This window comes from Schistocerca serialis, chromosome 4 (assembly GCF_023864345.2).
Source record: "Schistocerca serialis cubense isolate TAMUIC-IGC-003099 chromosome 4, iqSchSeri2.2, whole genome shotgun sequence".
Classification (NCBI taxonomy): Eukaryota; Metazoa; Arthropoda; class Insecta; order Orthoptera; family Acrididae; genus Schistocerca; species Schistocerca serialis.
The window spans coordinates 898,750,106-898,761,987 of record NC_064641.1 but is presented as its reverse complement, the minus strand read 5'-3'; the positions used below and the strand labels follow the sequence as shown (position 1 = coordinate 898,761,987).

Below are 11,882 nucleotides of genomic sequence, written 5' to 3'. Positions count from 1 at the left end.
TTATCCTAGGACCCTGGCTCACCTGAAGAACAACATTCGTCATGTTGATTCCAACATACCCGATGATATGCTGGAAAGAGTTGAACGAAATTTCCAAGTTCAATTAACACTGTGTACTGAGAATAATGGATGCCATCTGCTTGATATCACCTTGAAAAATGGGTAATTTAATTATTGCACTTGATGATGTTCAAAGAATTAAATACATATCTGCATTAATTGTATTTCTAAATAGATAAGTTGCTCAGCACCACCCTGTACAATTACATTAAATTTAATTCATAATTTATACATAAAGTAATGAAGACTGAAAATATAAGAGAACAGGAATTTATTCACAGGAACAAAAATTTGAAACCACCACAAGTGCAAAATCAAATTCCTACTTCATGTGTATTAGACATATCCAATAGAACAACATTAAGGAATCAAAGTAGAACACAGTAGAACAAAGTAGAAAGGGTGCGCGCGCGGACACACACACACACACACACACACACACACACACACACACAATAGTGCAGCAAAATGTAAATCAACTTTATTTGCTTCTCTAATGCTATTAGTCACACATTAAAAAATAATGAGATTAAACAATATGTGGTCCACTTTCAAATTCAACAATGATTATAAATGGTAAAAGACTATAAATGGTAAAGGAATCCAAACATAAAATTGTACACTGCATCATAGTGGTATTTCACTTTTCTTTGGTAAACAGGTGACTAGGCAAAAAATATTTAAATCAATTATGATTCTTTACCCAGCAAGCAACATTTGCTACTGGTGTTTAAGATTCTTAACCTCATACAATGTAAACAATGCAACCTTTGACTCATAGAATTTAAGCTTGTATACACTTCAAAATTGCACGTTATTCTTAAAAATTAATTTAACTCTGGTATCAGTGTGGAGTCATTCTCTTTGGCTTCATCAGCGTGCAACAGGTCATCATCGTCTTCTTCCTCTGTTCCTTCCTGTGTATAAAGCCACAACACATTTATTTCTTCAAATGGTGAGTGGTAACAAAATATGAGTACATACAAGTACTACCAGAAAGTACTTCAAAAACAGAATCACAAATATCAATCCAATTATTTGATTGAACAGCTAAAAAATTTTCTGTCTGCTATCGAATAATTCTTATTCAATTTTGTAATGTTAATAAACTTATTCTCGGTTTTGCTGATAGCAATGGTAAATCATTATTTCAAATAAAAGGCATATCTGAAAGGAACATAATTTCCAAATATGCACAATGTATTATGAAATCAAAAACTTAATTCTTTTACATTATGCAACATTAAATAATGTCAAACATCTGTTTTAAATACATTTGAAGTAGTATTCTTAATTATTAAGTACATATCACAATTACTGCAATGGTAAGTCTAAGACACCGCATTTTTATGTAGATCTATATTTATACTCTGCAGGCCACTGTGAAGTACGCGGCAGAGAGTACTTCCCATTGCACCATTTATTAGGGATTAATCCTGTTCCATTAATGTGTGGATCATAGGAAGAATGATTGCCTGAATACCTCTAAGCACCTTGTGATTAATCATACTTTGTAGACCCTACAAGAATTATATGTAGGGAGTTGTTGTATATTCCTAGATTCCTCCCTTGATGCTGTTTCTTGTAACTCTTAAAGCATGCTTACAAAGGATAGTTGGTATTTTATCTTCAAGCATCTGAATTTAGGTACACCAACATATCCGTGACACTCTCCTGTTGGATGAACATCTCTACCACCATTTGCACTCCTTTTCTTTCTACACATTCAATATCTCTTTTTAAATACTGTAGTCACAGGCTACATTTTTTTTTTCCATTTTGTGAAATGCACAGCTTTGCACGGAGGTGACAAAAGTCATGAGATACCTCCCAATATCATGTCGCACCTCCTTTGACCCAGCATAAATGTTCGATGTGATTCATGATGAGGGATCTGGGTAGCCAAATAATTCACGTGAGCTGTCCAGAATTTTCTTAAAATCAATTGGGAATAATTGTGGCCCAGGGAGATGGTGCATTGTCATCCATAAAAAATCCATCTTTGTTTGGGTACATGAAGCCCATGAATGGCTGCAAATGGTCTCCAAGTAGCCAAACATACCTATTTCCAACTTCCTGACAGATTAAAACTGTGTGCCGGACCGAGACTCGAACTCGGGACCTTTGCCTTTCGCGGGAAAGTGCTCTACCGACTGAGCTACCCAAGCACGACTCACGCCCCATCCTCACAGCTTTAATTCCGCCAGTACCTCGTCTCCTACCTTCTGTGAAGTTTGGAAGGTAGGAGACGAGGTACTGGCAGAATTAAAGCTGTGAGGACGGGGCGTGAGTTGTGCTTGGGTACCTCAGTCGGTAGAGCGCTTGCCCGCAAAAGGCAAACCTCCCGAGCTCGAGTCTCGGTCCGGCACACAGTTTTAATCTGCCAGGAAGTTTCATATCAGCACACACTCCGCTGTAGAGTGAAAATTTCATTCTATACCTATTTCCAGTCAATGATCAGTTCAATTGGACCAGAGGGCCCAGTCTGTCCCATGTAAACACAACCCACACCACTATATAGCCACCACCAGCTTGCACAGTGCCTTGTTGACAATCTGGGTCCATGGCTTCACAAGATCAGTGCCACACTCGAACCCTACCATCAGCTCTTTCCAATTCAAACTGGGACTCCTCTGGCCAGTCCACAATTTTCCAGTCGCCTACCATCCAACTGATATGTTCACGATCCCATTAGAGATGCTGCAGATGATGTTACGCTGTTGGTGAACTTTGCACTCTTATTAAGATCTACCTAAATATTTGTGCAATGTATTTCAGACAGCACTTAGTTATAGATAACTGCTTCAGCTGCAAAAAGTGTCAGGCTAGAATTAATGTTGTTTGCAAAGTCTGTAATATACAACATGAACAGCAACATTCCAACACACTTCCCTGGGGCACACGTCATATTTCTGACTCTCCATCCCTGCTACCAGGAAATCCTAAAGCCAGTTACATATTTCACCTGATACCTCATACAATCTTACTTTTAGTAGTAAAGTGTGGGGTCAGGGTCAAACATTTTTTAGAAATAAAGAAATGCTGCATCTACCTGACTGACTTAGTTCATGGGATTCAGGACATCATCTACATCTATGTACCTCTTCCGGATCACCGTATGATTATGGTAGATGGGATCTTGTACCACTACTGGTCATTTCCTTTCCTGCTTCACTCCCAAGCAAGGGAAAAAAGGCTATCTACATTTGTAATTTCTGACATCTTGTTTTCATGGTCCTTAAGAGAAACATATATTGGCATTCCTGGGCATTTTTATTTTATTTTATTTTTATTTTATTATGTGTCACAGTTTCTGCAAAGTATCATAGCACTGCGCATTGATTGTTCCAAGCTTAAGAAAGTCAACAAGCAGACGGCCCCCTGCAGTCAAGGAAGAAGATCACCCTGACCTTATTGGAACTTGTCTGAATAGCTGGGGATTTCTTTTCTGGGGGAGATGTGAGATGTTCCCAATGTTGGCTTTACAGAGTGCCCTTGGACTTGAAAGGGTGGCACTGTGTTTTGTCCCCTGTCATGACAGAGGGTAGAAATACATGCCTGTCCTCATGGCATTGCAGCAGATGACTCAGACTTGACACCATTCTGTCCATCATTTGTCCCTCCATCAGGTGATGCGGCGCCCACAGTGACAAATTTTGCAGTAATGCATGACCAGAGCCATTGGTAATACTGATCTAAACATGAATTTCATCCTCTAGGATTCATCAGTCTCCCTGAATAAGACCACCAATCCACTCCATCACACCAGGGGTAATGACTCAATGGGCTTGTCATTAGTGGAAATTGTCTTGCAGTGACATGCACCCTTCCCAGAATCTCCTCTGCCACTCATGCACATATGTCAGGGATTTGCAGAACGCAATGTATACAGAGGATATGCGGCAATGAACTTTTGCATACTCCAGCATCCTCAGACACCATATATCTTAGCTCGTCTTTGCATGCCTTCATGTCAACAGCTGGATGAATACACTAGGTCATTGTGTCAACGACCACAGTCTTGACCCAACAACTGCATGCACCTGTGATGTGGCACTATGCCTTTACCCTATCACAGTGGTGACAGCATCGAAACGTAGAAACAGTGGGCCAGCTGTCATGTAGGCTGTGTAATATTGAGGGTGTTCAGTTTTCATTTGACTGTCCCTTATGCATTTTTCTACATTCAGAGCAAGCTGCAATTCAGCACACAAATTACAAATTTTGTCTTAGTAATCTTGTGTCCTCCTCCAGTCACCCAATGATGACAACTTCCTGCACTCTATAGCAATATCTGCAAACAGTTGCAGATTGATGCTCACCCTATCCATCAGATCATTTATATAGGTACATAACAAGAGTGGTCCTATCACACTTCTCTGGGACACTCCTGACAATATCCTTGTCTCTGATGAACACTTGCTGTCAAGGACAACGTACTGGGTTCCATCATTTAAGAAGTCTTTGACTACTTACATATCTGGGAACCTATTCATTATACTCGAACCTTCATTAACAGTCTACAATGGGACACAGTGTCAAACACTTTTCCAGAAGTCTAGGGATGTAGAATCTGGCTGCTGCCCTTCATCCATGGTTCATAGAATGTCATGTGAGAAAAGGGCACGACAAGTTTCGCATGAGTCATGCTTTCTACACTCATGTTGATTTGTGGACAGTAGCTTTTCTGTCTCAAGGAAATTTATTGTATTCAGATTTAGAATACGTTCAAACAAAGGAAAATCCAGGATGGAATGTAACAATATTGTGAAAAGGAAAGTTGCTACTAACCATACAGTGGAGATGGTGACTCACAGATAGGCACAACAAAAAGCTTTTCTTGTGCCTATCTGCAACTCAGCATCTACACTATATGGTGAGTAACAACTTTCCTTTTCATAACACTGTTAGAATATGTTCAAGAATTCTACAGCAAACTGATATTTAGGATATTGGTTTCTAATTCTGCAGGTCCATCCGTAGGAGTCACCTGCACTTTTTTCCAGTCACTTGGATACTTTGTGCTGAGAAAGAGATTCATGGATTATGCAAGATAAGTAAGGGGCCAGTGCCATAGAGTACGTCTGTAAAACTGACATGGGATTTCATTGGGACCTGGCGACTTCTTTCTTTTCCAAGTCTTTCAGTTACTTCTCTACACCAGGGATGCCTATTTCTACGTCATCGACACAGGAATCTGTGCAACGATCAAATGACAGTATGTCTGTATGATCCTCCTACATGAATGATTTCTTAAATGTGAAATTTAAAACTTCAGTTTTTCTTCTGCTGTCTCCCACTGCCACAGAAGACTAGTTAATGAGTGACTGGACAGCAACAAACCACTTACTGACTTTATGTAGGACCACAATTTTCTAAGGTTCTCGGCAAGTGCTTTTGCTGATTTATGATGGTGGAACTTATCATAAGCTTCGCACACTGATCTTTTTACAGACCCATGAACTTCTACTAACTTTTGCCTATATACCTTTCCACTGTTTTCTTCGCCTGAGAGTGTAACGATCTCTGCTTCCTCAGTATTTTCCGAATTTTATTATTAAATCAATGCATGTTTTTTCTGTTTTTAAACCACTCCTAAAGAGTGTGACTTACAATCAGTTTCAACTTATCTCATAATTCCTCTAAATCCATCATACTGGGACTAAATGATGTCCATTGGTTGTCTAAGTAGGAGTCTAAAAACAGTATATCTGTTCTTTCCAGCATAAAAATTCTCATACAGGGTGACTACTCAAACTTCAAAGAAAAATTCCCCCAGAATTCCAGGTGTGAGGAGGAAGAGGATGTCAAGAAGCTGCAGATAAATTAACCATAGGGAGGGAGGAGGGACATACCACAATAATAACACTTCTTTCTTTCCCCTAGCTGAGGTGCACTAGCCATCAGCAATAGCTTAACCACAATTTTTGAACATAGATAACTTATATGGAATAATATTCATATAATGAACATATTTTGAAATACTGACTATCTTAAAATTTGTGATTTATAAAACTCAATAAAATTAAATTTCAATGTTGGTTTAAAAAGTAGAATTCCCCGAGATTTTATGAAATTCCCTGATTTTTCCAGGTAAAATGTACTTTCCTGAGGATTCCAGGTTTTCCAGAGAAATTACCACACTCTCATAGCCTTCTTGATTAATTTATTAATTTCAGTAACCAACATCACTATGGTGACATTATTATTTTATTAATTCCTTCAACTCCTTATGTGGAGCATGCAACACAGGATCCCCATCTTGTTCTGTCTTTTATTAGTATTTTCACTTCTCCCCATCCCATTCCTTGCTCTTGGCCTTCTGCTTCAACTGATCATCTCCATGTCATTTTGGACCTTCCTCGTCTCCGTCATCCCTGTGGGATCCAATAAAGGGCTTCCTTCGCAATATGTTCATTTGGTCTCTGTGTATGTCCAAACAATATCCACTTCCTGCTTCTTATTTGCAGCTCAACTTGCTTCTGGTTGGCTCTTTCCCAGAGTGTTTCGTTAGAGATGACATTTGGCCACTGTATCCCCAGGATGTTCCTCAGACATCTGTTGTTGAATGTCTGCAGCTTATGGATTAGCTGCTTTGTCACTTTCCAAGTTTCACATCATATAGAAGCATAGATTTTACTTTACTTTCAAATATCCACAATTTGGTCCTCAATGTTAATTCCTTCAATCTTCAAATAGAGCAGAGAGTCATAAAAGTGCCTTTGGCCTTGTTGATGTGGCTGTTAATGTCCTCTGTTGCACCATCATATGGTGTAATCATGCTTCCAAGGTAGCAAAATTTATCCACCCTTTTGATTACCTGGCTCCCAAGCTTAAGCTCTGCAGTGTTGTTATCATATTCCCACATGAATTTTGTTTTTTGGGCATTAATTTTCAAACCGACTTTGTTTACTGCAGATTTCAGATCATCTAGTTTCTATTTCATGTCACTGAGGCTGTGAGATAGAAGGCAAGGGTCATCTGCAAAATCTAGGTCTTCTAAATGTGTTCCATTGTTCCATTTTATTTCTCTCACTTTATCTACTGCTTGTGGCATTACAAGATTCAATACTATGTTAAATAGTATCAGTGAGAGCATGCAGTCTTGCTTAACTCCTGTTTTCACTGCTACTGGATCTGAAACCAGACCTTGATGTTGAACTTGGCACGTGTAGTTTTCATACATGGATTTGACAAGAGCCATTATTTTCTTGGGAATTTCAAAAGTTTGCAGTGAGCTCCATATTTTTCTTCTAATTATACTGCTGAAGGCCTTTTCAAAGTCTACAAACAGCATGTGAAGTAGTGACCAATATTCATTTGAACGTTCAGCTATTACTCTCAAGTTGTTTATCTCGCCAATGCAAGAGCGATCTTCCCCAAAACCTGATTGTTCTCTTCTATTTTCATGTCTACATATGCTTTTATCCTATTTAGGATTATTAATGAGATGATCTTGCTTGGGATTGACAGCAAGGTAATGCATCTCCAGTTACTACAAACCGACAGGTCTCCTTTCTTTGGGAGTTTCATGAGCAAGCCTCTGATCCAATCATTCGGTACTTTTCATTGATCCATATGGCTGTCAGGAGTGGACGTAAAATTTCTGCTGTTATAGAGGGATCTGCTTTAAGTAACTCTGGGCTGATGTTGTCCAGGTCCAGAGCTTTTCCTTTTTTTTTTTTTTTTTTTTTACATTTGTTGGGCTGCTTTGATGATATCTTGATCACTAATCCCAGTCTCTACACCGATGCTGTCAATAAGGTCAGGCCTGTTGGCAGCTACAAGGTCACAAGATCTAAAATATTTCCTTTGCATGTGGATTATCGAACTAGCTGCTGAAGAAGTTTTTAAAAAATGTTTTCAGAATTACTTCATAAGACTTTCTGTCTGTACAACCTGCAACAAATCCATATACTTCCCACTTTATACTCAGTAGGTTCAAGTCACCTCCAATTAATACTGCATGACAGATTTCCACACTACAGAGCAGAGACTTCTTTAAATGCTTCTACATCTGTTACAGAAGAATTGATAATTAGCATGAATTCACCTATGCTGGTTACTCGAGTCCAGGTAACTTCATAGTTTGACTCAGTTTCGACCTCAATGGACAATATTTTTGTCAACTGCAATCAAGACTTCCCCTCCTATTGGGTCTCATCCATCGTTTCCACATATATTCCACACATTTGAGAGGTTTCTACTTCAGCTTTCATACAGCTCTCAGTTCTGAGAATAATTTGAGTGTGAACAACTTTTCAGTAGGGCAGTAATTCAGGATCTTCATTACAAATGCTTTGGCAATTTACTGTTAAAATTTTCACAGTCAAAGTATCTTTACTTTGTACGTGATCTAACTTCACATTCTGTGCATCGAATGACGAGCTTTCAGCAAGAGGACTGCAAACTATCGCCTAGCATAAAAAACTCGCATGTGCACTCCACAAGTAGTCTTCTCTGTAGTAGCTGCTTCCTGTGTGTATTACACCCTTGACCTACCAAGGGAAGCCCTTGTGTGATTGGAAGATGAAGTAGTGATAAGTAACAAAGATAGAAATCAAGACACTCTGATGAAGAGTCACCAGCTCCCTTGCAGTACAACCAACCATAGAAATCATGTAGGATCACAGAGGGTAGTAACAGCAGTAAAATGAATAGGTGACAATTCAAACTACCATCGTACAATTGGAAGTATAGTATTTATTATACCTTTTGCTGATGTTATATATCTTATGAAGCTCAAGAAAATAAATCTGATAAATCACTGGAATTGCAAAGTTTAGCGTACAGTTACTTTCTGTAAGTCTAAGTAAATACACATATAATAGTAGCATCTGAATCAAAGTTTGGAGCACATTATAACTATCCATACTCAATGGGAAATTCAGGATTGAATATACAGGTTGACAGTTATTGAACTATATGAAGGCAAAAAAAAACACCTAAATTAGTTACCAACTACGGTAAGCACACACTTTATTCAACATGTAAACGTCACTACAGATATTTAGTTTTAGGTTATGAGATATTCGATATGCCTCCCATCATTGGCGTTGATGTGGCACACGCAAAGAGCAAAATTCTACATGATCCGTTGAACTGTCAGAACATCGATGCTGTCGATGACCACCTGGATGGCTGTTTCCCACTCAGCAATGGTTTTAGGGTTATTGCTGTACACCTTTCCTTTAATACACCCCACAAAAAGGAGTCACATGTGTTCAAATCCAGAGAATAGGGTAGACAATCGTGGCCCATGCCAGTGACCTCTGGAAACCACAGAGGCAACACGCAGTTCCCAAAGCACTCCTCCAGGGCATCAAACACTCTCCTGGGTCAAGCTCCATCTTGCATGAACCACATCTTGTCAAAATCAAGGTCACTTTGGATAATGGGGATGAAATCATCTTCCAAAATCTTCATGTACCGTTCAGTGGTCACCATGCCACCAAGGAATATCACACCGATTATTCTGCGACTGGACACTGCACTCCACAGTCCCCCATTGAGGGTGAAGAGACTTCTAGATCACGAAATGCAGATTCTCAGTCTCCAAAAACCACTAATTTTGGTTACTGACGAACCCATCCAAATGGAAGTGGGCTTCATCGCTAAACCAAACCACACAAATGCACATACTAATTCCCATCATGCCCAGAGGCCAACCATGCAGTTTGAACATCCTAATGCAAACCGTTCAGAAGTTCCGTTGATTTTATTTTATATAGTTCTATAATTGTCACCCTGTAAATATCTATATGGGGGTAGATCAGTACTCACGAAATAGAGGAGAGGCTCAATACTAGACAGGCACATGACAAATTAGAGTGACTTGCTGAGATTTTCAGGCAGGTCCTTCTTTAGAGGGCTAACTAAAACACATACATTGTGTGTGTGTGTGTGTGTGTGTGTGTGTGTTTTATTATTTCTTTTTTTTTTTAATTGCTATAATTTTCAGGTCTGGTCTTCAAAGAAACACACCTCACTGTCACTAATGCCCAGAATTTCAGTTCTTATGGAAGCCAAAACAATCCCAAAGCCATACAAGATGAGCATGTAAACAGTGTTTTGAGCACATCTATTCCACTTTTTTTCCTATGCTGCTCTTTTTACACAATGGTGGCACTGCCAAAGCCCTGGTATTTGAAAATAACAATGCATACAAAGTCACACTTAATATAAAGTAAGATAAATCCTGTCATAATGTTCTCATGTAATACCAGAATCTTCATGTTAAGATAAAAGTTGCAGTTTTCCATCTCCTGTGGTCAGCCTTTGTAGTAATATGCCCAGCCCTATGTTCTTTGTCAGCTGGCTAAGACTGATAAATCCTGTCATAATGTTCTCATGTAATACCAGAATCTTCATGTTAAGATAAAAGTTGCAGTTTTCCGTCTCCTGTGGTCAGCCTTTGTAGTAATATGCCCAGCCCTATGTTCTTTGTCAGCTGGCTAAGACTGACACTTTGCCTTGCACTATTTGTGACCTGACAACCAGTTTCTAATTTTCCCTGCACCATCTAGCTCACATACCTCCTAGACTGCTGTTTTGCAGCAAGAATCTCTTCTCTTCTGTTCCTTCGGTTACTGATGAAGTCGTAGTTACAATCCTGCAACTTACTTTTGGCTACATCTAGATGGGGATCTGCCTTCCTACTTTAGATAACATACCAAGCTTACTATCAATGTCATCTCATGTGTGTCCACATAACTGTTCACTTTCTGCATCTCTTGCTTTTTACCTTTTCCCAGTTCCCAGACCGAGCGAGGTGGCGCAGTGGTTAGCACACTGGACTCGCATTCGGGAGGACGACGGTTCAATCCCGTCTCCAGCCATCCTGATTTAGGTTTCCCGTGATTTCCCTAAATCGTTTCAGGCAAATGCCGGGATGGTTCCTTTGAAAGGGCACGGCCGATTTCCTTCCCAATCCTTCCCTAACCCGAGCTTGCGCTCCGTCTCTAATGACCCCGTTGTCGACGGTACGTTAAACACTACCCACCACCACCACCCAGTTCCCATTACCTCTATCTCTCTTCATGTTGTCTAATTGACATTTTATGATATATAATGCAACCTGTAGGGCACAAACCTTTTCTCCTGCACAGAAATTATCTTATCCATTTCATATAGCCTACAGAGAGCCTCAATGAGCTTCCTGTCAAATTCACCATTACAGTAGCCCCAACAAAATGTCAACCCGCAACACACACATCCTACTCCTTACAAGAACTGGTAAGCAATAGTGCAATACATAGACCCATATATTGTCCTCTTGGCACACCATGACAAGTTGCCACTTGACACTGAATGGTGGCTCACCAGCCACTGAGAACATTTACAAATATCATAGTGTCCTAATCCATTTTTTATTTCCACTTTAGATTAATTATAAGCAGCATCTAACATCACTGCATCTGTGTTAATACAACCCATAAACATTTTTCTCCCATTACAAATGTGAGTTGCATAAGAAAGTCACCTGTGTTGGTACACCGGCACTCTTGTACTGGAAAGCAGACCGACTGAGATCAACTTCTACAGGAAAAAGTGATCGTCCTTGGAGGAGTTTGTATGTCTCCCCATGGAAATTAGCAAGGCCAGCAACCAATCGCTGAAGCTGCCACACTACATCCTGGACATGCTTGTTATCTAGCAACTCCAACTTCACCAACACATCTGCACGCAGTCTGGCAAATCTTGCCCGTGCGTCTTGCCGACATCTCAAAATAAGCCTGCAGGAAAATATAATCATTAATCCTGTTTTTATCTTCTAAGTAATACTTAAAATATATTAGCAACAATGTGTTCCAATGGAACAA

General features: G+C 39.6%; 1 protein-coding gene across 3 annotated transcripts in view; it reads right to left on the bottom strand.

Annotated features, from left to right (window-relative positions):
* Nucleotides 1-314: 314 nt before the first annotated feature.
* LOC126473576 (PRKCA-binding protein) overlaps nt 315-11,882 on the bottom strand; it is a 103,024-nt gene continuing 91,456 nt past the window's right edge. For all 3 annotated transcript variants that reach the window (XM_050100718.1, XM_050100719.1, XM_050100720.1), the window contains 2 exons: nt 11,543-11,795; nt 315-977 (listed from right to left, as the gene is read on the bottom strand). In XM_050100718.1, coding sequence (XP_049956675.1) covers nt 888-977; nt 11,543-11,795 — 343 coding nt within the window. In that variant the 3' untranslated portion in view covers nt 315-887. The remainder of the gene's footprint in view (nt 978-11,542; nt 11,796-11,882) is intronic.